The sequence below is a fragment of the Purpureocillium lilacinum genome (genome assembly GCF_023168085.1).
Source record: "Purpureocillium lilacinum CBS 284.36 DNA, scaffold_2, whole genome shotgun sequence".
NCBI classification, from domain to species: domain Eukaryota; kingdom Fungi; phylum Ascomycota; class Sordariomycetes; order Hypocreales; family Ophiocordycipitaceae; genus Purpureocillium; species Purpureocillium lilacinum.
Genome location: NW_027072112.1, coordinates 5,267,252 through 5,293,853, shown reverse-complemented (window position 1 = coordinate 5,293,853; position 26,602 = coordinate 5,267,252). Strand labels below are relative to the sequence as shown.

At 60.9% G+C, this 26,602-nt stretch overlaps 9 protein-coding genes across 9 annotated transcripts; 3 read left to right on the top strand and 6 right to left on the bottom strand.

Moving 5' to 3' along the window:
- Positions 1-126: 126 nt before the first annotated feature.
- On the bottom strand, positions 127-1,999 carry PLICBS_003367 (uncharacterized protein; the record flags this gene model as incomplete). The annotated part of the gene is made up of 6 exons (XM_018323110.2): positions 127-285; positions 344-975; positions 1,031-1,124; positions 1,180-1,571; positions 1,633-1,782; positions 1,846-1,999. The coding sequence occupies 6 exons, from the start codon at positions 1,997-1,999 to the stop codon at positions 127-129; spliced, it is 1,581 nt and encodes a 526-aa protein (XP_018178340.2).
- A 643-nt stretch (positions 2,000-2,642) lies between these two features.
- Positions 2,643-3,672, top strand: PLICBS_003366 (uncharacterized protein; the record flags this gene model as incomplete). Its single annotated transcript, XM_065600209.1, has 2 exons — positions 2,643-2,698; positions 2,763-3,672. The coding sequence occupies 2 exons, from the start codon at positions 2,643-2,645 to the stop codon at positions 3,670-3,672; spliced, it is 966 nt and encodes a 321-aa protein (XP_065456281.1).
- A 153-nt stretch (positions 3,673-3,825) lies between these two features.
- PLICBS_003365 (phosphatidylinositol 3,5-bisphosphate-binding protein) lies at positions 3,826-5,132 on the bottom strand (the record flags this gene model as incomplete). Its single annotated transcript, XM_065600208.1, has 3 exons — positions 3,826-4,859; positions 4,925-4,963; positions 5,024-5,132. The coding sequence occupies 3 exons, from the start codon at positions 5,130-5,132 to the stop codon at positions 3,826-3,828; spliced, it is 1,182 nt and encodes a 393-aa protein (XP_065456280.1).
- Positions 5,133-7,264: 2,132 nt separating this feature from the next.
- On the top strand, positions 7,265-8,974 carry PLICBS_003364 (uncharacterized protein; the record flags this gene model as incomplete). The annotated part of the gene is made up of 7 exons (XM_018323107.1): positions 7,265-7,279; positions 7,449-7,524; positions 7,663-7,779; positions 7,841-7,928; positions 7,994-8,131; positions 8,194-8,661; positions 8,719-8,974. 7 exons carry the CDS (start codon positions 7,265-7,267, stop codon positions 8,972-8,974), a joined length of 1,158 nt encoding a protein of 385 aa, XP_018178337.1.
- Positions 8,975-9,893: 919 nt separating this feature from the next.
- Positions 9,894-10,905, bottom strand: PLICBS_003363 (uncharacterized protein; the record flags this gene model as incomplete). The annotated part of the gene is made up of 3 exons (XM_018323106.2): positions 9,894-10,385; positions 10,442-10,615; positions 10,714-10,905. 3 exons carry the CDS (start codon positions 10,903-10,905, stop codon positions 9,894-9,896), a joined length of 858 nt encoding a protein of 285 aa, XP_018178336.1.
- A 3,459-nt stretch (positions 10,906-14,364) lies between these two features.
- On the top strand, positions 14,365-16,106 carry PLICBS_003362 (sphingosine N-acyltransferase lag1; the record flags this gene model as incomplete). Its single annotated transcript, XM_065600207.1, has 3 exons — positions 14,365-14,590; positions 14,784-15,097; positions 15,147-16,106. The coding sequence occupies 3 exons, from the start codon at positions 14,365-14,367 to the stop codon at positions 16,104-16,106; spliced, it is 1,500 nt and encodes a 499-aa protein (XP_065456279.1).
- Positions 16,107-16,608: 502 nt separating this feature from the next.
- On the bottom strand, positions 16,609-18,860 carry PLICBS_003361 (uncharacterized protein; the record flags this gene model as incomplete). The annotated part of the gene is made up of 2 exons (XM_018323104.2): positions 16,609-18,477; positions 18,657-18,860. The coding sequence occupies 2 exons, from the start codon at positions 18,858-18,860 to the stop codon at positions 16,609-16,611; spliced, it is 2,073 nt and encodes a 690-aa protein (XP_018178334.2).
- A 1,675-nt stretch (positions 18,861-20,535) lies between these two features.
- On the bottom strand, positions 20,536-21,738 carry PLICBS_003360 (membrane-bound alpha-1,6-mannosyltransferase Initiation-specific; the record flags this gene model as incomplete). Its single annotated transcript, XM_018323103.2, has 2 exons — positions 20,536-20,609; positions 20,673-21,738. The coding sequence occupies 2 exons, from the start codon at positions 21,736-21,738 to the stop codon at positions 20,536-20,538; spliced, it is 1,140 nt and encodes a 379-aa protein (XP_018178333.2).
- A 3,094-nt stretch (positions 21,739-24,832) lies between these two features.
- On the bottom strand, positions 24,833-26,200 carry PLICBS_003359 (uncharacterized protein; the record flags this gene model as incomplete). The annotated part of the gene is made up of 4 exons (XM_018323101.2): positions 24,833-25,504; positions 25,681-25,791; positions 25,851-25,955; positions 26,018-26,200. The coding sequence occupies 4 exons, from the start codon at positions 26,198-26,200 to the stop codon at positions 24,833-24,835; spliced, it is 1,071 nt and encodes a 356-aa protein (XP_018178331.2).
- Between the last annotated feature and the right edge of the window lie 402 nt (positions 26,201-26,602).

Sequence of the window (26,602 nt, the reverse complement as noted above, 5' to 3'; positions counted from 1 at the left end):
GCATGGGCAGAACCGAGGCCTCTGTATTCCTTCGGGGTATCTATTCTAGGTACAGGGGTCGCCATCCGCCAAGCTGCTACTCTGTACTGCTGCCCGGCCGGAGCTTGGGCGCCATCGCAGGCGCCGTCAAGACCGCGGACTGTCCGCCGCACCAGCCGTTCTGTTCATAAGTCCACTGAAGAAGTTCTGCAGCTGCTCGTTGTCGAAGTCCTTGGCCATGTTGGTTGTGGGGCCATCCTCGTCAAGCTCATCGGGCTCTGGCGAAGCAACGTGTGCGTTGCGGTCCTGTCATTCATGGTTAGCATGTTGTAGCATTTGCCCCAGAGAAAGAGAGGGGGCGTACCTTGAGGCGTTGCAGCATGTCGTCGGCATCGACCTGGATGCCGCCCATGTTGAACTGCACAGGGCCGATGTGGTCCTTGACGCTCTTCTCGTCCCCAAAGTTGAGGCGCCGGGTCGAGGAAGAGAGGGTCCCCTCGCTCGTCGTCTCGGGCGCCTTGGCCTTGAAGGCTTCGAGGATCTTGAGCTGCCTCTCGAGGAACTCTTGCGGGTCGTCGCTCATCACTCCCACCGCTGAGCCGTCGCTCATGGCGCTCTCCACCACGGCGAGACCACCGCTGTTGGGGTCGCGGCACCAGTACTCGTACTGGGCGATTGCACTGGGGCCGCGGGCGCTGTTGCCGCCGTTGGGTGAGGAGGGCTGGTCGTCTTCCATGGTGGGCGCCTTGGAGCCCGGGGGCAGCTTGATGTCCTCTTCCCAGCCTCTCGACACGAGCTCGGCGTCGAACGTGCCGCCTAAGATACGAATCTTGCCCCAAGAGTCCCAGTTGGGGGCCACGACGATCTTGTCGCGGTCGATGACGTTGTGTTTGAGCGGCTGTCGTTTCAGCAGAGACGTGATGCCGAGGGTCGAGTGGATGAGGACTGGCAGTTGTGAGGGCGTGTTTTGAGATGTGTAGATGAGAGACGCTCCGTCTAGACCAAGTCAGCTTGCGGCAACGTGACGCGTTCAGAATCGAAGGTAACTCACGCCGCAACAGTACTGTTCGAAGATACTGCAGCACGGTGTCAAAGTCGGGCTCCTTCCAACCCTGGTTCTTTTCCAGAAACTCCATCTTTTGAGCCTGGACGATGTCAGCACCGAGAGTTTACCGCTCGTATTCTCGAGTGAACGCTTACGTTCTGGCAGACAACGCAGAGGGGAAGACCCAATGGCTCAGCCCACTCGCCGGGTCCGAGAGGCAAGAGGCCATCGCCGTCACCCGCCGAGCCCGTCGCAGAAGGTGTTCCGTCGAGGTTTATTGTCGCTCCGCCGCGGCCCCTTTCCTTCCAGGAAGACATGATGGCTTCCATTTCGTTGCGGGCCGGGGAGCTGACCTGGCCCATGACCTCCTCCAGCACCTGGATCCAGTTCCATACTTGGCGCAACCACATGTGCGGCTGTGACCAGTCGAGCAGTATGACGAGCGCGGTGTGCTGCACCGTCTCGGGCGTGAGGAGAGGGGAGATGAGGGGCGCGAATTCGGTCGACGGCTGGGAAAGGAGGTAGAGGGAGACGCGGGCCAAGGTATCTGCCGTTGGCTGTCAGCTAGGTGCGCTCGCCAGTCAAGCACTCGCGGGTCAGTCGCGTACCATCCTGGTCGGCGTCGAGGACATCGTAGTATGTGTAGCCCAGCGCAAAGTTGTTGGCAATCGGAGGCGACTTTTGCCTGTCGTTGTGCCGCCTGCTCTCGCTGCTTGCGAGCGACTCGAGAAACTCTCTCTGCGATTCGGGGGTACCGCCTGTTGTTCCGTCAGCCTCCAGGTCGCGGGGCGTGCGATATGCCGACGCGGTTCATGGCCTACCGAGGACCAGCAGGTTCTTCTCTGGCAGCTTCTTCCCGCTCGCGACCGACTCTAGCATGGACGTCCACAGGTTCCGCTTCGGCTCGCCATTGCGACCGTCCGTCTCCCCCGACCCGCTCGTGTACGTCGACACCCGCTCGTTTCTGCCCGACATCGCGGGGAACCCTCTCCGCTCTGCGTGCGCGCTGTCGTCTTCGGGGCTCTGGATGTCGCGGGCGCGGTCAAACGAGCAAGTGGTGGATGTCGGGTTCGGACGCGTGCGAGGGGAGCTCAAGTCGCGTCGCGGTCGTCAGGGGCTCGCCGTTGGTGGTTTCAGTGCAGCTACGGATGACGTAGGAGCATCTTGCTCGCGGGCGTTGACAAAAGTTGGTCTCTGATCAGCCCGAGGCTTCAGTTGCAGGTGGCAGTTGCATGGACCGAGGGCAAGGACATCACAAGATACGCAACTCGAGACGGAGCAGACATTCCACCAAAATGCCAGTCCTTCATCTAACACGCCAGGGGTGTCGCTGGTCCAGTGGCTGCTGGGAGGCACTAACTTCGGGGGCGCCAGTGGAGGTGTAGCGGACCAAACGTGGGTGGGAAGCGGGCGGGCAGCTGGAGCTGGCTTGAAACCAACGCCGCTGGCCTGTTTGCTGCTATCGGTCCGGCAATTGACCCGCCGCCGCGGCACCTGCAAGCCCCAAGGTGCTGATGATGCAGTGCCAAAGGCGCTGAAACACTGGCAGGCAGATCATCGCTCTCAGCCTCGCCCCGACTTCGACCGCAGCCTTTCGCCAGGTCACAACGACGTCGCCATGAACAAAATCCGCGCTATCCAGGCGCTCAACAAGAAGGAAACAGAGCATGGAATGTGAGTTCGAAGTGCACTTCTCCGTCGCAACATCAATAGCATCCCGCTGACTGCAGCCTCGCAGCTCCCCCGATGCATCCTGGCACGCCGACTACCGTGACACGGCCTTTGTGTACTTTGGCGGACTCCCTTACGAACTCTCCGAAGGCGACGTCATTACCATCTTCTCCCAATTCGGCGAGCCAGTATTTCTGAAGCTCGCCCGCGACAACGAAACCGGCAAATCCAAGGGCTTCGGGTGGCTCAAGTATGAGAACCAACGAAGCACCGACCTGGCCGTGGACAACCTCGGCGGCGCAGAGATTGGCGGCCGGATGATAAGCGTCGACCACGCGCGTTACAAGCCTCGAGATGACGAAGACCCCGACGAGTTCAAGGTTGGCTGGGAGGATATGATGCGCCGGGAAGGCAAAGCTGTGTCCGAGGACGAGAGCAGTGAAGAAGAAGCGCAACGGCCCATGCTACCCGAAGAACGAGAGCTGGCGATACTTATGCGGGATCACGACGACGACGACCCTATGAAGGGTTACCTCATCGAGGAGAAGAAGAAAGAGGTCGAGGAGGCGAAGAAGCTGGCAGACAAGAAGGACCGAAAGCACAAACATCGGCATCATCGATCGCACAGACATAGGACCGATGATGATGGTGAACATGGCCACAGGCGGTCACGGAGAGACGAGTCAGCGGACAGCCGAGACCGGCGGCATAGAAACGGAGACTCGGCTCGGGACAGACACCGCGGCGACTCCCGGCCAAGAGAGCGACGGCGACATAAGAGTGATGAGGAAGCTGCCTCGGAGCAAAGGCGGGACCGGCATAGGGACAACAGTCGAGATGCGGAAAGGGACAGAAGATGGCGTGACAGGCAAGGCTCAGATGGGCCCAGTCGTGGGAAGCGGCGGGACGATGATATCCACGAAAGGAGACCCAGACGGCGAAGCAGGAGCCGGTCACCGCGGCGGCGCGAAGATTAGCTCTAACCGCTGTCCATGTAATACCATACTCATGACCTAACGCGAGAATACAACCACCAAACCATTCTTTGCCGAGCCAGCTCCAAACGCCCTAGGTATAATACTGTAATATGTTGTAGCTGATGTATGTCGCTCGTTCCACCATCATATCCATCATGTGTTCCCCAGGTATCGCTTCCAGCCTTCGCGGACACAATGTCGCTTTCCATCCTCGCCGTCGACGAGCACAAACTTCTCCCACCGCGCATCCTGTCCTGCACCGACGATGACGAGGCTGTCCTCCGCCACCCAGCCGATGACACCCTTGGGCGGGCGGGTCGTGCCTAGAACAGTTCCTTCCGAGAAGGGGATGCCTCCAATCATGGACTCGTCGCCCGCCTCAAACGGAGCCGAGGTAAAAGAGTACACGTCGGAGAAGACACGCGGCATCAGGGGTATTCTGCCCAAGATGCCCCATTTCCCCGCGTCGGCCTCGCCCCCAAGTTGCTGGCTCCTATGCACAGACAGTCGCCGCGGGTTCGGCACGTCGAAGATGTGGAGGGTAGATTTGTCCGAGGTGCAGGCTAGCATACTACCAGACGGCGAGAAGGCTAGGGAGAAGATGGTGGCAGGGTCGATGCCGCGCCGCAATTCGGCTACTCTCGCGCAGTTACCGGTCGAGTACACACGAATGAGCGTGCCCGTCTCGCTGGCGCTGGCGAGAAGCTCGCCGTCGGGGCTCAGCTGGATGGCCTTGAGGGCGGAGGAGTGCGCGGGGATGATGCTGACGTTGCCGGTGGCAAGGTCGACGAGCTGGATCTGGCCGATGGTGCGGCCTGGAAACGCGACCTTTTTGTCGGAGAGACAGCATAGTCCCCGGTAGTTGTCGGCCGTCTCATAGACGTGCAACAGGGTGGGCGGCTTGGCGAAGGAGTAGATGCGGACGCTGTTTTGGAGCACGACGACGATGCGCTCGCGGCCGAGCTGCACCCCACGGACGGAGCTGAGGGCGGTGATTTCAAGAGCAACCTTGCCTTTCATGTCATCCCAGATGATGGCCTGCAAAGAAATGAGCGGAGGGTAAACTTGTCGAGCCGCAAGGGAGCCAACCTTGTTCATGGCGAACTTGGGAGACTTGCCGCCTCCTACGAGGGCGAGATAGTTGGCCATGCCCATCATCTCAACGAGGCCAATGCCGGCATTGAAATCTACATGGGTTTCAGCAAGCTTGGGCGCAAAGTGCGCCGAAAGCGCATCTCAAGTGGCGTCATACCTCTGGATGCCTTAAGCAGGCATGATTTTGTGTGAAAGACTGTAGGAAGTGAGGGCGTCAGCGAGGGCGGGCATGAATAGCATCACACGGAGCACGAACTGCAGATTCCAGACTCGAGGCCGGCGGCGAAGCAGCTAGAGTCATTGTTGAAGGAGACGGAGAGGACTGCCGTCGGGTTGGATGTCTCTATGGGCGGGCGGACATTCATGGTGGCGGGGCAGTCGCGGAATGCGACAGGTTCGTGTGACGATGCTGAACCGGAGAGGCTGCGACTGAGGCCCCGAGGAAGTAGTGATGAGGTAGATGCGGAATAAGAAGCCCAAGGCTACGGCGCTGCTGGGCTGGTCATCGTCGTCAGGACAGCGGCGCTAGGAGGCTGCCGCTCGCCACGGCGGCAGGTTGATGTGAAGTGACGGGGCCTCCGATGGCGTCGTCGCCACGCTCACACGATGGTTGGAGGGATGCGTCTGGCTGTCTTGCTTGGGAGCTGCAGAGTGAGAAGCGCGATGAGATGCGACGTGTCCCGTGCAAGCGGCTCGCTCACGGTTGGTGTCGGCGGCGGACAGTTGACCGAGGGCTAGATGGTGATGTGATGTTTCCGGCTTTGGTCATGCCGACACACCAGCCTGGAGGGCGCCGCCGAGTCGTCCCGTGAGGTGGCTGCCATGCTCGCCCCGAGCCAGTGACTGATGGCTTGGCCCGTCCACCTCACCTGCCCTGCAGGCGCTAAACAGACCCCACGCTGGGGGAGTTATCCACTGCCAGAGCTTCCATTCCATCAAAGTGGCCAGGCACCGGCATCGATGATGGATAGAAGTCGTCTTTGTATTCGGCAAGCCGAGGCACGCCATAACCATCGGGTGCGTGTCGCCATCATGGTGCTTCCGTACTAGTAGTTCAAAGTCCATGACATCGTTGTGCAAATGGAAATCATCGTTAGGGCTCTCTTGGTCGCGGACAGGTTGTGCAATGCAGTGATCCTGGCCACTGCTTCGTTTCTTTTGATTTTATTCCGCCTTGAGTCTCGAGATGACTCTGTGCACCCACGGAGATTGCGCCAGTTGCTTTTTCGCTCCTTTGCGCATCCCAGAGCTCGTCGGCAGCAGAGTTAGAGGCAACGCATCTCCAACGAAACTGCCAACAAGGGTGGCCTGGGCAGGCGATGCATGCAAGCAGCCGCAAGCGACACGTGATACGTGATGTATTCCACAGAGTCGGGATTGCCAGTGATCGCCCCGAAGGCAGACGACGGGATCGCAGTACAGGGGCTGTCGCTGGGACTGGGGCGGTCACCTATGGAGGCGGCGACACCAACAACCTACTCGCCAGGTGAGTGGATGCGGCAGCGGCAGCGGCAGCGCGCACAGGCGCACGCACACGTTCTGGGGAACGCGCTAATAACTCGAGGCCGGCAACGGATTGGACGGCCCAAGTCAGGGGCACCAAGCTCATCAGTGGCTGGCTGGCTGGGGACCTCGAGGACCCCCAGAGTGAGGGGCTTCTCGCCTGAGGCTATCTTGTGGAGGGTCTCGGGGCTCACCACCTCACTGGGCGGGCACAGGGTGCAACGGCTGGCCCCTGAGTCCCTGACCGGACGAGCGCCCCCAGGTACCTTACCTTGGCTCTGTGCTTCCCGCGGAGGGACCAGTGCTCCTCGAGCTCTGGCGCGCACACTGGAGAATGGTCGTATTCAGGCCCTGCCCGCATCTTAAGCGACGTCGGGTCCTGCGCGGAAGGGCAAGATACCAGGGCACTGACTGAGTAAGGTTCGCCAGCCACGAGATCGAACGGAGCCATCTTTCATGGAGGGTCAGGGTTGTCTGCACAAGAGCTCGTTCATCGTGCTGCTGTGGTGCCCAACATGAACGAGCTCGGAGGAGCAGTATCCTGTACTTGTCTGCAGCCGGCCAATCCACCCGCCCGCAGGTACCGCTACCCGCCTCGCCTCGCACAACCTGAAGAGCCCACCTCCCGTCCGGTCCAGCACCAGGCCCCAGGGCAGGCGCCATGGGTGGTCCGGGCGTGAAATTAGCCTGCCAGACATTCCACCTTTACCTTTCCCCTTTCTCTCTCCACCCCTTCCTGCCTTGCCAGTTTCCTGCCCGCGAGAGCAGCAACCACAACCTCACTGTCGCCCATCACGATCCTTCGTCCTCCTTTCTCAACATCTCACGGGGACGAGCCGCTTCGTGATCGCACGCGCAATACCTGCACGCCTGCCGCCCGCGTCCTGCTCCATCCATCTCTTACCGCCTCTCGTTCACAACCCGCACCCGGCTTCGCTGCAGCTCATTCCCCTCGGCACACATTCCACACTCCGCCTCGAGCGCCACCGTCAAGATGTCGTCCCCCGCCGTACGTGCTATCCGCTCCTCTCTCTCTCTCTCTGCATCTAGCTGCTCCTGCTGCTGTGTCCCTCGAATTGATCTTTCCCATCTCGTTTCCGCATCCAGGAGCTCGGCTCGACTTGCTGCCAACCCCTCCTTGGCGCCAATCGACCCCAAGCTAACTCCTTTTCCCCCAGAAAATGATCCGCCGCAAGAAGAACGTCAAGAAGGGCATTCAGTTCTGCCTCATGGTTTGCGGTGCCTCTGGAACTGGTACGTCCCGACTCTCGCCGATCTCCCGTGCCGAAACCTCGAGCCTTCGCCCCGACCGCCGCCACTGATGCACATTCCCGGACCTCTGCCAGTCCGTGGAACCGCCCGCTAGAATACAGTGCTAATACAATGATGTAGGCCGAACCACCTTTGTCAACACGCTCTGCGGCAAGGACGTCCTCCAGCATAAGGATGCGGATGATGCCTCCGATGCTCATGTTGAAGACGGTGTCAAGATCAAGCCGGTCACGGTTGGTACGTGATGCTCCCATTGTGCGTCCCCGTGAGTGTCTCCTGCTGACGTTGCCTGGCTCAGAACTCGAGCTTGACGAGGAGGGCACCCGCATCTCGTTGACCATCGTCGACACCCCTGGATTCGGCGACCAGATCGACAACGAAGCCAGGTACGTCATTCATAGCACACAACGCCAGGGCATCAGAGACGAGTAACATTGCTGACTCTCGGCAGCTTTGCGGAGATTGTCGGATACCTGGAGAGGCAATACGATGACATCTTGGCCGAGGAGTCTCGCATCAAGCGTAACCCTCGCTTCAGGGACAACCGAGTCCATGCCATGCTCTACTTCATCACTCCCACCGGTCACGGGTAAGCTTCAGAGACGAATTGCGGTCTGCGCTTGACATTGGTATTGACGGTTGCTTGTGCAGACTGCGAGAGCTTGACATCGAGCTCATGAAGCGCCTCGCTCCCCGCGTCAACGTCATTCCCGTCATCGGACGCGCCGACTCCCTCACCCCTGCTGAGCTCGCCGAGTCGAAGAAGCTGGTCATGGAGGACATTGAGCACTACAGGATCCCCGTCTACAACTTCCCGTACGACATTGAGGAGGACGACGAGGATACCGTTGAGGAGAACGCTGAGCTGAGAGGTCTCATGCCTTTCGCCATCGTCGGCTCGGAGGACATTGTCGAGATTGGCGGCCGCAAGGCTCGCGCTCGCCAGTATCCTTGGGGTGTCGTCGAGGTCGACAACCCGCGCCACTCCGACTTCCTGGCTATCCGATCCGCTCTCCTCCACAGCCACTTGGCTGACCTGAAGGAGATCACGCACGACTTCCTGTACGAGAACTACCGTACCGAGAAGCTGTCCAAGAGCGTCGACGGCGCCTCTGGAAAGTATGTCATGTCCCCTTGACACGTCCTGCAAATGACTTCCTTCTAACGCAATACCAGCGCCGACAGCTCGATGAACCCCGAGGATCTTGCCTCCCAGTCCGTTCGCCTCAAGGAGGAGCAGCTCCGACGAGAGGAGGAGAAGCTGCGCGAGATCGAACTCAAGGTCCAGCGCGAGATCAACGAGAAGCGACAGGAGCTGTTGGCCCGCGAGTCGCAGCTGCGCGAGATCGAGGCCCGCATGCAGCGCGAAGCATCGCAGGCCACGCCCGCGCCTGCCGAGGCCGCCAACGGCGAGCACCCACACCCGGAATAGATCATCTCACGCAGAATACGGGGTCTTCGAGCGGTATCCTGATAAACGAAGTGCGATGTTGGTCTACTTTATTGCTCTCGGCGTTGGTTCTGTTCCGCCTCCCTGAACGAAGGAGGGGAGGGTCGGAGAGTATTCCCCTGGCTGCAGCAAAATCGAATCGAGTCTGTTTTTAACCCTTCCACACTGCCATTTTACACAGCCAGAAAAGCTGCCCATGAATGAGACGACGGTAGACATCGAGGCGAGTTGTCGGGAAAGGCGAGGCCCAGGAGCAGGGGCGGCCTGCTTCTCGAGGCTTCTTGACGGAATACCGAGCACTGGCTTCGTGCGGGACGTGCGCTGGCACGTACCGGACGAAAGTGGTGCAACGGGACACGGAAGGGGCTTGCGGCAGATCCACGCGATGAGCGAGTGTGCATGGTTGCAGCGAGCCGTCGCAAGGGCAGCTCCCATGGCCCTCGACCCCGTTGCGGGTATATTGATTGGAGCCGCGTCTGTTTGTTGCCTGGCCTGTACCTGCGGCATCCCGCTTATTTCTCCATTTCCTAGCCTTTTAGTGGACTTCTAATGCAAATATCGAATACCTTCAACGATTCGTGGAACGGGGACGTGGCGTGCGCAGGCAAGAGTGAGTGCAACGATATTAAGGATCTCGCTTGGCGTAAAGGCATGGTACTCGGGGAGATATGAGCGAGACGAGCGTAGGAAACGGCGAGCAGAACCAATGTGATGAACTCCTAACCCAGTTTGCGCCTACGCGCTCTTCAAAACAACAATGAGCCGAAAAAACGCAGTAGCAAGCCACGACTCGGGTCCTAAGCTGCAGCTCTGACACCCATCAGCCCACTTTCCCTCGGTTTCTCCTTCGAATCCGCAATCAATCCTGTTCCGGCTTCCTCGACGGGTTTGTTGGGTCCAATCAGTTGTTGGACTGGCTGTTGAGGATGCGCAGGATGGCGAGGAACAGGTTGATGATGTCGAGGTACAGGCTAATGGCGGCGGCAATCTCCTCTTCCACGTGGTGCTTGCGCATGATGAGTTGCGTGTCGACGAGGATGTAAGCGCTGAAGATGAGGGCAGCCAGGCCGCCGTAGATGAGCTCGCCGGTCGAGCTGTAGGGGAAGAACATGGCCATGAATCCGAAGAGGATGAGGCCCCACAGCGCGCCGAAGAGGTAGGGCATCCACGAGGTGAAGTCGTACTTGGTCTGGCAGGCGAACAGGGTGAGGAAGACGAAGAGGCCGGCGGTCAGTACCACGGCGTTGAGCACGATGGACGTCTTGTAGAAGGAGACGACGACGGAAATCGAATAAGCCTCAGTGAGGGTAAAGAGCGACAGGAAGAGCAAGTTTGTCGGGTACGACTTGCGCTTCCAGTACGTCAGACCCAGGAAGACCAGGGCGCCGATGAGCTATTACTCGTTAGGAAACTGCCTGGTTATTCGGAGGGCGAGCCGGGGAAGCGTACCGAGATCCAGACGACACCTGGGTGGCTCTGGATCCATGTCTTGTAGGACTCGCTGAAAAAGGTGAGGGCGCTGACGCCGGCGGTGGCGAACAGCTGGACGGTGAGAATGGTGTAGACCTTGCGGACGAACTGGTTGCGGATGTCGACGGTTGCTTCGGCCACGGAGCCGCCAAACTGATGGATATCATGTTAGCATGTTGGGCTGTTCGAGCGGTCGCCACAGCTCCAGAGGTCCATGACGCTCCCCCGCATCCGTCGTCTCAGAGACATACCTTGAAGTCGTCGGGGATGTTGTCCTCGCTGCTGCGCGGCGGGCCAAACAGGCCCTGGGTCTCATCGCGGGCCGCAGCGGACGAAGGGCCGCCTTCGGTCGCGGTGGCGGAATACGACGGCGGCGCGTGCGTGTAGTCGTGCTCGTCCGGGTCGTGCTGCGCCGCGGGCTGGTACTTTGCGTTGGACGCCATGGCGAGGGCTGGAGGTCTGTTTCTCCGACAAGGAAAGCAACCGGCTGTCTAGGTGCCGCGAATACAGATGCCGAGTAGATATGGCACGCGATGGTGATGGTGATGGCGATGCGTCAAGTGCACGCTGTGGTTGTCGTCGAGTCGAGTGGTGGTGTCACCCTGACGGCGCGGACGGGCAGGCAGCTGCGGGTGGTGCTCCGCAGGTGGACGTCAGGTGGGGACGAGTGTGGCGAGAGCTGTGGCGGGCGTGGCTGTGCCGGCGACCCACGTGGGCTGCCAACAATTGGCGGAACCTCGCCCGCTCCAGGGTGGCTTGTTTCAAGCCTCGACATGGAGACATCGCATGAAGAGGTTCGTAACAATTGGGCCTGGAAAGTCCAGTCGCAGTAAAGCAGTTATTGGGCAAATAGTGGAAAGATGAGCAGAGCAGTCGCCCGTCTGTGCATGGCAAGAATTTGCTGGTAAACGCCCGTTGGTAGCGGGCGCGCGCGGATGTACAGATCGACTGCAAAGTCCGAAATACCGACAGACCAGCAGCGGTTACAGTACCTGGCCGAGCAACACAGTTGAAGCGAGGCCGCCCCCCCACATCACAACGACACAAGTGATACCTCGCATCTTGCAGGAGGTTTGCACGCACGCATGCATGGGAATGTATTGGCAGAAGACGGCTTCTGGCCGAGAATTACGCCGCTTGCCGCGGCCGATGATGCATGATGCCCTCCAAGGTTATGAGATGCCGCAGGCGCGCGTCAGTGGAGGCATGACGAAGCGTCGTGGCAGGCGGTCGCTGGACGTACGACGGCGAAGGAGGGGGGAGAACCCCCGTGCGACGATGGAAGGCGAAGGGGAGCCAGCGAGCCGGCGCGGGCGCCAATGGCGGCGGGCGGGATTCGCGCGCACGGCCGGGACAGCGCGCTGGAGGGACAATCTGGGCTTCCTTTCTGGGGGCCAGATCTCCTGCAGCCCCTTTTCAGTGGGCGGCCCCGAGGGGCCAACCCGCGCCGCCGAGCTGGCGGCCAACCACCACGCACTGAACTGTAGCCGACGCGCTAGCACGGGGTGAGGTGAGCTGGAGGTGGCCGCCATGACGGGCCACCCTCGCGCGCCCCCCGTCGGCTGGGGCGCGGGCGCACCTCAGCAGTGACAATGCGGGTTCGCAGCGTCGCCTCGACAGGAGTGAACGTGAAGATCAAGTGGGCCGGAGAACCCACCGGGGAGGGCTGCCCACTGAAGGCGCCCCACGGCCCACCATGACGGCGGAGCATTTCGTGGGCACTCGCAGCTGGTGGTCCACGGGTACAGCTCGAGGTACCTGAGGGAGCTTCCCAGGTCGCGCCGTCCAGTGAGCGCACCCCTAATTGGCCGCCTACCAAGGCACGAGCTTAGCCTGAGGTGGTCCCTGAGCTGCACTGCACTGCACTGCACCGCGCGACCCCTTCCTTCCCTGCACCGGGTTCTGATTCTTTTTTTGAAAAAGTCGTCGAGACTTGTTGAGGAGTGTGTCTGGGTCGCCCTCCCATGCCATCCTTCCGCACCCCCCGCACTTGCATCTGGGATGGACGGCCTTGACCGCTTTCATGACGCTGAGGCTTTTCGGCCGTCGAAACGCATTTCACGTGGTGATTAACGTTTCTCTGATCCGAGAGGGGGCAATTTTTGGGTTCCCGGGGCCTGTCAAGATTGCCGACTCATGAAAGGAGGGGCGCGCCCCCCCTCCCTTGCGTGGAGGGAGAATCCACTGAGGTGCTCGTATCGTCGTCACTGGCGAGGAGCGGGCAGGCAGATAGATGGCGGGCAGGAGTCGCAGGACAGGCATCCAGGGCAGCCGACGACAGCGCCGCGGTGGAGTTTATGTTCGCCGCCGAAAGCTTGAAAACGGTAGCTCAGGTTGCGCGGGCAGGCGCTGGAGCCACTGGTGACACCTGGCGCCGGTTGGGCGCCTCGGCTAGCAGCGCCCAGCGCGTTTGGCTTGCGTGCCGTTTCGCGAGGCTTTTCGTGTGTTTGCGTCGTCGGGTGCTACCGTGGCGTGCCGTGCTTTCGACATGGAACCGTCGCCGCAGACACGACGAATCTCGTAGAGCTCGACGAGGAAGCAAGCATTGCTTCCCCTCCTGTTGGAAGGCACCCCTCGGCAAGGCCCTTCCCCAAGTTATAGTACATACTACACGCCGTAGCGTAGAAAGCATGCAGCAGCCCTTGCCTGTCTGGGACGGAAGGAGGAGGGGAGGCCAAACGAGGACGTATTATGTACGAAGTACGAACGAACGACGGACATCAGAAGGCGCCAGCTTCGGCTCGCCGAGAATGATGCAACGACACGGCAAGCCCACGGGTACGGTACAACGTGCAACGGGCACCGGGGGGGTTGATTGGCAGAGGGGGCTTCCAGGGCTCGATGCCAGCGTGGAAGTCCACTGCAGCTCGGGCATGTCGATACTTTACAAGTCGCCTGCACGGCATCCATGCCGTCCATGCCCGCCTGGGAACCTGGAAGGGCTTGGCCTGCCTCGAGTGCTTGACTGCCAACCCTTCCCGTTGCGGGCGCCTCCAACGTTGCGCCCATCCATCCACCTTGACATCCTCATCCGCATCCACATCCACATCCGCATCCCTGGCGTGCGCTCCTCGTTCGTTTGCTCGCCTGGCATCCTCCCCTCCCTCTTCTTTCGCTCTGTCTCTTTCGCTTCCAGCAGCTGCGAGGCGCGCTTCTCCGCACGGGCGCCCTCTTATTAAACCGCCGTCTCGGTCAAGACGTTGCCGGCTGGAGCCTTGTCGCCGCTGCATCTCTCTCTCCGCCGCCCCTGTAACGTACTGCTGCGTATCACTTTTACGACCTTTTTCGACAGCGCGCTCGACGGCGGCAACAGCAGCGACGACGACGACGAGGACATCTCCACGATCTGGCTGGCAAAACGACTCCCAAACCTACTGCAGAGCCCAGTGGTTTTACAGACCGCCCACCTTTTTTTATGTGCCTCGCCCAGCTCGCCCACATTCGCATCTCCACTGCGCCGTGTCTCGACGAGATCATCGTGCTGCCTGCCCACCCACCCCCCAGGGCCAAGGTGCCCCCTAGCGCCTCCGCCGGGGCTCGACTCGAGATCTTCCAGTCGGCTTCTGTGTCTGGGCCAGGCCGCGACAAGGAGAAACACGGGCCACCCCACCGCCCGCCGCACTTTAATACCACACAAAAGTAGCACGCTTTGCCGACCTTACCTTACCTACAAGTACTCGGGGGCAGCGCCAACCACCTCCACCGCCAGCCCGCCCGCAGCCCGCCCGCCCGCCGTCGCCACTGCATCCTTCCCCTCGACTCGACGGAAAATCTGCTGGTCGGATTGCAGCACGACGCAGCGGCGCCGACGACGAGAGAGCAGCAAGCCCACCCCCTCTCTTCTCTTCTCCTCTCCCTGACGGACACTCGTTTCTCGCCAGGCCTTCCAAGCGCTCGACACAATGGGCGACTACCAGCCGGACGAGCCTTCGTCGCCCGTCGCCGCTGTCGGCGCCGCAAAGGCTGCTGCGCGACCGCACCTCAAGTCCGGCTCCAGCAACCCCAACATGAACGGCCCGCTGTACATGCAGACGTCGGGCAGCAATGTCGTCCTCGTCCGCAGGCTGAAGCGCAAGGAGGATGGCACTTGGAAGCACCTTGCGCGGTGGTTCGTCGAGAACCAAATCGGTGCGTACCCCCCTTCGCCGCAAGCCTTCGAGCACCCATCTCGGGCTGGTTGCGAGGCGCATGCCCAGGACATGTTGCTGCCGTCGTCGCTGCCTTCCGATCATCTCGCTGGAGATCAATTGGCTCGCAATGCCGGCGGCAACCGACCGTAATGCAACTCGAACAGCACCGGCTAACGCTTCGTCCCACACAGGCCTCTCCTTCAATCTCCTGGCGCTCCTGTTCCTGGCACACACTTTCATTCCGAAAGCGAGAATACATACCCACAAGTTCTTCCACCTTGCGTACTATAGCGAGCAGACCGGCAAGTATGGCATTGGCTTTGATGATGCCTATTTTATCACCTTTTGCATCGTGCTCTTTACGGGCCTGCGGGCCGGCATGATGGAGTACGTCCTGGCCCCGTTCGCCAGGCTCCAGGGCGTCACCAAGCGAAAGACCTTGACCCGCTTCAGCGAACAAGCCTGGCTGCTGGTTTACTACTGCTTTTTCTGGACACTCGGCGTGGTATGTCACTGTCGCCACGATTCGCCCGACCACGGCTGACCTCTTGCAGTACATTTACAGCACGTCGCCACACTTCATGAACATGCGAGGACTCTGGACCGACTGGCCGAATCGCGAAATGGATGGTCTCATGAAGGGCTACGTCCTGGCGCAGTGGGCCTTTTGGCTGCAGCAGATCATCGTCATCAACATCGAGGAGCGTCGCAAGGACCACTGGCAAATGTTTAGTCACCACATCATCACCACTGCCCTCATTTCGTCGTGCTACTGCTATCACTTCACCCGGATCGGCAACTTCATTCTGGTTATCATGGACGTGGTGGACTTGTTCTTTCCGGTTCGTGTCCAACGATGCCCCCGCGCAATCGATGCGAGTCGTGCTAACCAGGCTCAGGTTGCCAAGTGCCTCAAGTACACGGGCCACAACACGCTCTGCGACGTTTTCTTCGGCATCTTCATGGTCTCGTGGTTCATCGCCCGCCACATCTTCTACATCATGGGCTGCTGGTCCGTGTATGCTCATACGGAGAAGATTATGCCGCTCGGCTGCTTCCGTGGTTCCAACGACAATCTCATCGGGCCCGAGGACCCCCCGCCCGGGCTTTCGTACCTCATCGAGCCCTTCCTCAGCTCTACCGGCCGTGTTTGCTACAACTCCACGGTCAAATGGGCATTCCTTGCGCCGCTGCTCCTGCTTCAGGTCATCACCATTGTGTGGTTCACCATGATCGTCCGCGTCGCCGTCAAGGTCATCCGTGGCGACGGCGCCGAGGACACGCGGAGCGACGACGAGGGAGACGAGGAGGAGGCCGATGAAGAGGACGAGTTTATCTATGAGGAGGCTCAACCGCTCGAGGAAGAAGTTGGCGTGGAGGAATTGGACCTGAAGAACTGGGAGCGCCGGACCGGGGTTAAGCGCCAGGCCAGCAGCTCCGGAGTCAGTTTGCCTGGCCACAGCGACCGAAAGGAGCTTCTTGGCCGGATAGGTTGCGAGAAGCAGGTCGACTAAGGCCGCCCAGCGGCGGATGGCTGTGTGTGGAGGCTACGTGCTTTAGGTGCTTTGGTTGTTTGGAAGCAGGGACTGGGGCGCTGCTCCCGATATTCCCCCCATGCTTTGTGCTTTACTTTTCGTCGGGCCCCCGCGATGGCAGCCGGGGCCGGCGTGCGTGCGCGGTCTGAGATTTTCTCACGCATAGAGACGATGCCCCTTAGACGACACGGCCGACTTGATGGCTTGTTTGTTTTGCTCGCGGTGGGCCGAGAACGAGCCCACTGCTGATGCGATTTCTGGGTTCTGGACTGGGTTCTCTCATCTTATGAATAAACGGCGGCCGAGCCGCTGCTCCTATGACTTTGATGCCGCGGTGATGCTTTTTCCTTTGGCAGTCATTCACACAATTGACGAATGTGCGTGAGTCGTACATGACAATATGGCAGGCATGCCATCCAAAAACGGATCGCTATATTCACAGTTGCAGACTATATACACTACTACATCGCAGATGTACCGCTCATGCCTTTACCGAGCCGGCGGCGTTCCTGAGCGCCTCGACGGCCATGTCGCGCAGCTTGAACTTTTGAATCTTGCCGCTGGCCGTCTTGGGGTACTCGTCAACCCAAAAGACGTGCTTGGGGACGAGGTGGCTCGAGAGCTTGGTGCGCACCCAGGCGCGGACGGCATCCTTTGTCAAGACTTGCGGTCCGGCCTCCCGCTGCTGTTGCTGCTCAGTGGCGTTGTTGTCGGCGACGACCCAGTCGCGACGGGGGATGACAAAGGCGGCGACGCTCTCGCCGAGGCGCTCGTCGGGGACGCCCACGACGGAGACTTCCTTGACGCCGGGGAGCTGGAAGAGGCAGTTCTCGACCTCGAGCGGGTGGATGTTCTCGCCGCCGCGGATGATGAGGTCCTTGATGCGGCCGGTGATGGTGACGTAGCCATCGGCGTCCATCTCGGCCTCGTCGCCCGAGTACATCCAGACGGAGGTGCCGGGTTTCTTGCCGGGGACATCATTGTCGGGGGTCAGGCCGGGGTGGTCGGGCTCCTCGATGCGGACCTCGGCGGTGCGCTCCGGGTCGTCGTAGTAGCCCTTCATGACGAGGTAGCCCGAGGCGGCGAGCTCGCCGCGGGTGTTGAGGGGCAGGACGCGGGAGCGGTCGGTGGGGTCGACGATCTTGACGGTGGTGTGCGGCATGGGGCGGCCGACGGACGAGGTGCGCTTGATAAAGGGGTCCGAGGGCGTGGTCATGCAGTTGACGGGGCTGGTCTCGGTCATGCCGTAGCAGATGACGAGGTCCTCGAGGCCGAGGCGCTGGTAGATGCGGCGCATGAGGGCCTCGGGGACGCTGCTGCCGGCGACGATGCCCTTGCGGAGGCTCTGCGGAGCGGCGCCCCCGCGGACGACGCCGCCGTCGAGGGCCTCGAGCACGGCGACGAGCATGGTGCTGACGCCGTAGAGCCCCGTGGCGTCGCGGTCGAGGCACATGCGCAGGGTGGCGACGGGGTCGAAGGCCGGGCTGGGGAACAGCAGGGCGGCGCCCGTCGTGGCCGTGGCCATGTAGCCGAGCACGGAGCCGAAGCAGTGGAACAGCGGCGGCGGCACGACGATGCGGTCGCGCGGGTCGAGCCCCATGCGGTGCGCGATGAGCGCCCCGTTGTTGAGGATGGACGCGTGCGCCAGCATGGCCGCCTTGGGCGTCGACGTCGTCCCGGACGTGAACTGGATGTTGATGGTGTCGGACGGGCGGAGCGGCGCCGACGGCACGACGGCCGCGTCCGACCCGGCCAGCAGGGCGTCGTACGGCGTCAGCGCGGGACACGCCTCGAGCGGAAAGTCGACCTGCGGGTGGTACGCCCTGTTGTCGACGACGACGACGTGCCGCAGGGAGGGCACAACCGCCGCGCCCCTCAGCGGCCCGGCGGCGCGCACGTCTCCCACCACGGCCGCGAGCAGGTCCTCGTTGCTGCGCCCGCAGCCCGGCTTGTACGCGAGGTCCGTGACGGCGCCGATGACGAGCACCTCGGCCTGCAGGTGCGCGAGCGCGGCGCTCACCTGCCCCGCGTTGAAGCTCGGGTTGAGCGGCACGAGGACGGCGCCCAGCTTGAAGGCGGCGTAGGTGAGGGCCGCGAACTCGGCCCCGTTGCCGAGCGAGACGGCGACGCGGTCGCCCTTGCGCACGCCGAGCCCCGCGAGCGACGCGGCGAGCCGGTTGGAGAGGAGGTCGAGCCCGCGGTAGGTGAGGACCGTTTCCTCCACGTCGGGGTCTTGTTGCTGCTGTTGAGCGCTGCTCACGGGCGCGCGAGCAATAACGGCCGGCCGGTCGGCGTGCTGGGCGACCGTGGCGGCAAAGTGCTCCGGGATGGTGCCCGTGTAGAGGGCTGGCTGTGGGAGGAGGAGCCGGGAGCGTTAGCTTTCTTGCCATTGTGAGGGGTTGGAGGTGAGGTTGGATGAGCGGGTGCGTGAGAGCATCGACGTGAATAGGCGCATGCTTCTCCGTTCACACTCTTGTGACGTGAGAGGGAAGCCGCGGCATCACATATCACCATCACGACCGTACGTACCTCACTCGGCCCGCGCCGTATACTCAACCCCTCGGTGCCCATGAACCTCCTCTGCGCACATCGCGACGCAGCAACGCTCACGGCCACCACGAGACCCTCCTTCACCCGCCAGCGCCCAGACATGGACGACGCCGTCCTCGCCGCGCCGCCGGCCAGCACGGCAGCAGCCGCGGGCCTCAGCGGCGAGCACGTTCTGAACCCCATTCTCTCTCTCTCTGTCTCGCTCACTCTCACTCTCTCACTCGCTCACACTCTCACTCTCCCCGTCTCCCGTCTCCCCGACCGTGTGTGTGTGTGTGTATCGCAATGGACCCGACGAAGCAACACAGAGAAGAAGCCCTCTGCTGGTCAGGTCACGGCAGTGGACGCGGATGAGTTGAGGGGTCCCGCGCCAGATCGACGGACGACGCTCTCTGAGACGGCAGGAATATCCCACGCACGCAGAAAAGGAGATTGGGAACAGAGAAAAAGGGAATTGATGAGGACGGGGCAAAGACACAGAGAGACTCGCACGCTGCTCCGCCAACAGAACACGCAGGCAGACAGACAGACGTGACACAGAGAAAGGAGGAGATGCAGAAGCAGAAGCCGAAGGAGCACCTCGCGTGCGTGCCGCTCTCGTGGTCGACCCCCTCCCCTCCCATCTTATTATTACGTCTGCTTGTCTGCTCGTCCCTCGGCTGAAGCTCCTCCCCTCTTTCGGCTTCCAAGCTCCCCCCCATGTCAGAACCTAACCACTGCGACAGCGGCACCTGGCCTGCGCCTCTGGGGGACAGGCAGCCCGCTGGGGTAAGGGACCCCCACAGCGGTTGGCCCGCGGGGCGTAGGCACCCGCGATTGGTGCATCCAGGAGGTGCCTGCGCGGCGGCCAGGGAACAGGGCTTGGGGCAGTTCTGAAGTGCGGAGCCCCCCAAGCAACTTTGGACGTTCGGGGGGTGCCACAGGCGGGGTGCTGAGGTGGGACATGCCAGGTTGACGCTGTGCCGTCTCGCCTCCCCCCAGGTTCCCCAACAGACGTCGGTTCATTCAGGGGTCCCACCCTTGTGGTGGCCACTGGCCTTTGGTGCAATGCGGGCTTCGTACGGGCATGTCAGACAAGGTCGGTATTGCGCTGAAGTTCGTACTCCATGCCGCCTCTCCAATTCCGCCTCTCAAATAATTGCCTATCTGGGCCTACCCGGCTCCAAGCCCGCCGCCCCCCAAATTGATGCCCCCTTTTCTCTAAGCACCGACCCCTTCTATCTATATGTATAATGGCAGTCCAGTCATGCGTGCCGAAGCGAACTTCCCTGCCCCGGATCGACGCACGCTGCTCCCGTGTTCCCCATGGGGCCGCGTTGTGCGAGCGCCATTTTCACGCCCACCGGCTTCACCCAAACTCCACCCCGAAAGAAATGCGCCTGTGTCGCTGACGTGTCTTGCAAGCAGCTGACAATGCATGCGCGGGAGGGCTGGCCTCCCGCGCGTCCCTCATCGTCGCGCCTTGAGCCGACGGGGGCAAGGCCATGTAAGAATCGTGATAATAAAACACATAGAACCGAAAGATGCAGACGAGATCCAGTCTATCCCATCCGCCCTCTGCGTGCGGATCAATGATTGTTCGCGGTCATCGGCTTGGCGACACCGGCTCTCGGGCCGCCGAAGACGTCGAGTTCCTAGGAGAGAGGTAAAGCAAAGATGTGACGCAAGGAAATGACCCAAATATGGTGTGATGCCGCCCGGGCCGCCGTCCAAAGGCGTTGTCGCAAGGAAGATGGTGAACTGCCGGCGGCTGCGCCACACTGGCTGGTTCCCCGGCGGCGCAGCGTCGTGTCGACTCGCCGATGTGTCAGCGGCACCAAGCCTGAGCTGCGCGCATGTGTCGTCGTCACTGCCGTCGTCATTGGACGAGACCCTCTTGCGGCTGTTCTTTTTGCTCGCCGATATGCCGTTCTTCCTCGGGCTTCCACGTGCCTGTCGCGACTCTCGTCAGCAAATCCCACGTTCAACGAGCCGCATCGGCGCGTCAAGTCTCACCTTCAAAGTCGTGCTTAACAAAGGCCATGGGATCGTCGTAGTCCTTGGCCCCCATCTGTTCCACGCCCGGCGAGAAGCTCGTGATGGGCAGGACCACAACGTCTCCCACGCGCTTGCTCATCTCCATGCCGGTGAAGTTGCGCCAGTCAACCTTGCCCTTGCTCTTCTTCATGTCGAAGAAGCGCTCGTCGTTGAGGTAGTCCATGATGGTGTCGGTCCAAACCGCCGGCCCAGTCAAGTCGACCACGTTCTTGCCCTGGAAGCTGGAGATCTTGCCCGTGCGCTTGAGCGTCAGCGTCGCGTTTGTGATCCTTGTAATGATATCACGGAGGGCCGGGTGGCCGGGCTTGCTCTGGATGGTCCATTGGCAAAACTGGATGCGGCGGCTGTACCAGTCGGCCCAGTCTGGACGGTCGGGATCCGCCTCGAGACCGATGACGAGCCCAATGGACTCGCGCGGGATCTGACTAGGAACCCACTCCACTGCGCTCTTGATGGCGTACGTGTCAATATCGGAGTAGATGCCGCCTCGCGCGAAGAGGATGAGGTAGCGGAAGAAGTCGGCTTTGAGGACTGGCAAGGGCAGCACCTTGTATGCCTCGAGGACCTCGGGGACGGCGGCGTAGAAGAGGCTGAGCATGCTGACCGCGACGTCATCGGTAATGACCTCGTGGACGAAGCCAGGGTGCTGCTCGGTCCACGACGCCTCCTGCTCGCGGAACTGAAAGTCCTTGTCCGTTGGCGTCGTCTTCCACGTCTGCCAGATGTATGCCGGGAATTTGACCTCGATGTCGTAGGGGTAGGCATAGGCGAGCTTGTCATACGTCGACATGCGCGACGTATCCATCAAGGGCTTCTGAGGCACGGGCCTCCTTTGCTGCTGTGTCTTGACGTCGGCTGCGGGACGTTGTGTGACGCCGTGGTCGCCATTGGACTGGGGTGCGCCGCCGGCGGACGAGGACGTGTGCTTTATGGCCTCGGGAGATGAATGATGCGACCGCGAGACGAGGAAGAAGACTGTGATGAGGAAGGCGGCGGCGAAGAGGGCGCGACGGGAGTTGAGCATCTTTGCGGCGGGCGGGCGTCTGCGCGCTCGGGCCAGGCTGGCCAGAGGGGATCGCCAGGGGGGTTGGAGGGAGTCGGATGTCGACGCGACGGGAGAAGGCGGAGGGAGAAGAGGCAGGAGCGCGTCAACTCAAGCGACGGCCCGTCAATGCTAGACAGTCCAACGTCTATAAAGAAGGCATCGAGAAGGGCTTTCTGTCGGGGGGAGATTGCCTCGTCGCCGTTATCGCAGGCAGTCAGTCGTCGACGGTCGTTTCGAGGTTCGAGTCAAAATTGGTGGCGGCGTGGCAGTGCGTCGAGGCGCTTGGACGAGGCCAGTGCTCGAGGGACGACGAGGAAGAAAAGTAAAAAGTCGTCAGCGGCTGGATAGCAGGCAAACAGGCCCTCTCGAGGGGGTGCTCGTTTTGCGGATCCGCAGTGGAGGGCGCCAAAGCGGCGGCCGGTGGGTTGAGGGCCGCTGGCGCCGGGTGGTGCTGTCTTATGATTTTATCTCGGCGGATACGAGGAAATGGCGTGTCGAAAGTTGAAAAGGAGCGTCGAGACGGGCCGCGGTCCGAGGCGCAGACCCGGCGGGCGGCTTGGATGGCAAGACGGCTGGCAGGCGAGGGAGAGACGAGAAGAGAAAGAAAGAGGCGACGAAAGGGGAAGAAAAACGATGCGAGACAGATACGAGGCGGAAGGTTGACGAATAGGTACGGTATGATGGCCGCCGGAGGTTGAGGAATAATAATGAGGGAGCGAACGCAGCCAAGCCGAGTGGGTGGGTCGAAAAACAGCGGGCACGGCGATGCCGCACGTATCTTGGGGCTTGGGAGGGGAGGAAGGGAGGTATGCGAGACGGTATGCGCAATCAATACACACACCACCCCCACCTGGCACCGAATTGATTGAAAGAGGGCGCGGATAAAACAGTACAGCACACCTACAATGTAGGCACGACTAATGAATTGCAACACAGCAAGAGATGCGGGCGCAGCGAGGCGGAGGGGGAGATGACGACGCCGACGTCGATGACAATGACAACGGCCCAGCACACGTTGAAGACGGGAAAAGGGGCGCAACCCCCCGTGCCATCCGTGAAGGAGCCGAGCCCAGCCAAGCAAACGGCCTGCCTGGCGGCCCCCCCAGTGCCGCGTCCGGGTGGATGACGACGATCTTGGGATATTTTTCTGGCTCCCACACATCTCTTACCCGAGGCGCGCGACGCCTGCTGATTGGCAGCCGGGCTCGTTTCGGTGCGGCTGTCGCAGCGCGACAGGGTCCCCGGGAGCGGATCCCCCCCCCTGTGCGACGGAGAGCACAGCGCCTTTGGCTTGCGGCCCCGAAGTGCAGTCAGCGGCGGGAGCCTGCCTGCTTCAGGCACCAGGGCGGGCAGCCAGCACCCTGAGGTGCCTGGCCCCCCTCCCGGAAGCCAGTGCCGTCGCGACAGACAGTGCAGCCCAGCGCCGCGCTGCACCGCGTTTCAGAGAGCTGAGACGGCTGGGCAGAGTCGCAGCCGGCGCCACAATGACGCGTGCCCTGGGCTGCCAAGCATTCGACAGCGCCCATGGACCCCATGTGCACTTGTGCAGCTGTCCATTGGATCGTGCCTGTGGGCCTCCAGCAGAGGATGCCTCGTAGGTACTGCACTGCACTGCACTGCACTGCCACAGCGCTGCAGCAAGACTGCGGTGCATTGAAAGCATTTCGAGGTCGACGAGACAGGAGGCACCACCTGGACAGCGCGCATCCCGGCCGGCCCGTGCAGCCCTGAAACGTCTTTAGCCAACGTCAACGACCAACGCCAAACAAGAAAGGGAAAAAGTCAAAAAATATGATCGTCGGCCCCCATCATTCATGTACTTGGCGTGCGGCGCCCAGACGGCACGGACATGCACCATCCAAAGCTTAATATCATCCCGAGATTCCCGACCGCTGTCAGACGGGAACCCGTGTCAGCTTTGCTGTGCTCGAAGGTCGCCTTGAGGAAAGTGAAGCTCAAGGAGCAAAAGTGATGATGATGAAGAAAAAGAAGGAGGAAGAGAAAAAAAAACTAGTTCGGCGGCCGCGACTCTTGAGAGAGAGATGGAGGGAGGCAGAGAGCTGCGAAGAAGCCCGGCCAGCTGGGAAGCTGATCAGGACAACAGTATGGAACGCTGGCTGTCTGGCTGGAGGCCTTCCTCTCTGCGTTCGGTCTCGTCCATCTCGTCGACCCGCGCAGTGCTGATGACGAGTCCACCACGCTGGCTTGGGCTGTCGCCTTCGGCATCCGGGCCATGCAGTCGGATCTCGGCAGTGGCGGACGACGAGACGCGCCGGCAGTTGTCGACTCGTATCGTGTGGGCCATCGTCAACGAAGAGCTGCAAACGTTACATGTGGTAGCTGTACTAGTTCAGCTGGGCCTCGAATATATCGGACGTCTAGTCTATCGAGCTAATGTGCTTGGCGGCGGACCTCTAGGCCGGCTCTCTGCCGGTGTTCCGTGATGCACCTCAACCTCTCTCGTCCTTTACATCATGATGGCCTCATCGTTAAAATTGACCGACGCTCTGGATACTCCGAAATTCGTCGCCTGTCCAATCGAGCCCGGCAGCCGTCGCCTGCGCTACTCCTCCGGCATCCCGGTCAGTCGCTCTGCAGTCGGCTCTCGGCAGTGGAGCGCCATGAGTTGCAAGCGTAATGTCAGTATAGGCCATTATCAACAAGAAGATGCTACTAGCCTCACCTTGGTCTCGATAAATGGGACCTCTCCTATATCGAGCCAAGTTATACCGCGCTTGGCGGCGGAGCGTTTAGTCGGCTCTCCGCCGATTTCGGCGATCTATCGCAACCTCCCTCGTCCTTTTGCTAGATGATGGCCTCATTGCCAAACAGGTACCGACGCTCTAGACTCTGTGGTCCCCGTCACCTGTCCGGTCTAGCCCGGAAGCCGTCGCTTGCGTCACTGTTGCGGCGTCCCGCTCATCAGTCGCTGCGTAGTCGGCTCTCGGCAGTGGCGGGCCACGAGTTGCAATGGACCATTATCAGAGACAGATAGTACTAGTTCGGCTTGGTCTTGATATATCGAACCTCTATTGTATCAAGCTAAATTACACTGCGCTTGGCGCCGGAGCGCTCAGCCGTCTCTCTCCCGGTCTCCGTAATGCACCTCAAACTCCCTTGTCCTCCAGATGATGGCCTTGTCGCTGCCGACGCTGTCGATGCTGCGGTCCTCGTCACCGGCTCGGTCAGGCCCCTCGGCCGTCGCATGCGTCACGATTTCGGTTGTGCGATCCGGCCGCAGCCTCGCCATCGCCCCGCTGGTGTTGTACAGTACTGCTCCACGTGCTGCTGGTCTTCCTTCATCTCCATCCGTCCCGTGGACGGGCCCCTCGTCTCCTCGCTTGGACCTGAGGGACTGCATCGCGTAGCTGTTGTGGGTCCGACTACCCGAACCCGTCTGCGTCTCCATCTTCGTCGTAGCTCCGAAGCCCGAGTCGAACGCTTGTAGGAACTGGCGGAGGCACGGAAACGTTGCGGCCATGATGGAGAAGTGCATCACGATTTGCGTTGTCAGTGCCATCTCCGTCCAGGCAAACGTAATGTCGGACGTCCCCAGCGACCGACGCACAAAGATGAGCCGGAAGATGACGGGCACGATGACGAGCAGCTGCGCTGAGAAGGCGCACACGACCGCCACCTTGACCTTGAAGGTCATTCTGAGATCCCAGACCAACGCAACGGCCATGCCCGAGACGACCACTTCGATCAAGATGCTAAACGTCTCCACGACCGTCCACTGCGTAAACTGTCATGTGTCAGACACGCAGACACGAACTAAGGGGTAGAGAGGGCTCCTACCGTGCCTCTGCAACCATCATGGAGAATCATGTTCCATGGATCCGGCAGGCCACACTGAAAACCGATGACGAACAGAGACACCACCATCCACACCGCAGTGAAGATCGTGGCTCCGTAACTCACGTTGAGTGACATGTTCTGAGATTGCCGTGTCAACCGAGCCATCAACAGGAACATGGCGCACTTGGACCCGCAAATGGCCACAATGTATAGCAGGCTCGCCGCGTAGTTGAGCTGCCAGCCATCTTTCAGTCTCGTTCTTTGGTATCGAGTCGTCGATGTAGATGCCATACCTTCATGGCTGCTTCGAGCTCGTCGGGGGACAGCAAATCTTCCGCTTTCCCAAGTCCATTGCGAACCGCGATCAGCGTCACCGCAGACTGCACAATGCCAACGACCTATAAGTGCCACGCATTAAATTAGATATCCGTAAACCAAAGCGGCGGTCTCTTGCACTCACAGTGGCAAAGGACGCCGAGGCATCGTCAAAACCAAAGGGGCCGTTGAAGTTGAGTCTAATGTAGAGCCGGATGCAATAGACCAGCACCGTCCATGTCACCCCTACGACTGCCGTGATGACGATGTAGGCTCCGTGGTCACGAGGCGTGACGCCCATATAGTGGAACGTCGAAGACGAAGACATGGCCGCTGCGCATGAGCATATTGCACGGACAGAGAAGTATACCGCGGCGTCATCTTTATCGCCCGAGAGACGGGCGGGAAGTCGGTGGTAGAAATTTGTTCGGCGAGGAGGTGGGATGGGACGGCCGGACGAGGCAAGCCCCGGGGACCCTGACGTGGGAAGATCGCCCCCCATTCTCATCATGTTGCATCCGCGCATGGAGCGACCGACATCCGCGACGCAGAGTCGAGTCGAAACCACTGACCCAATGGCGACCCCGGCCGCGATATGAGTAGTTCCATTGTGGGAATCCTGCGGACCCAACATGTCGAGTTTCTCGGTACAGCAACCTGGTTACTCTGAAAAGCATAACGTCCTTTGTGTTAGCGTTGCATCCTCACTGGAGCCCTGCATGCGGAACCA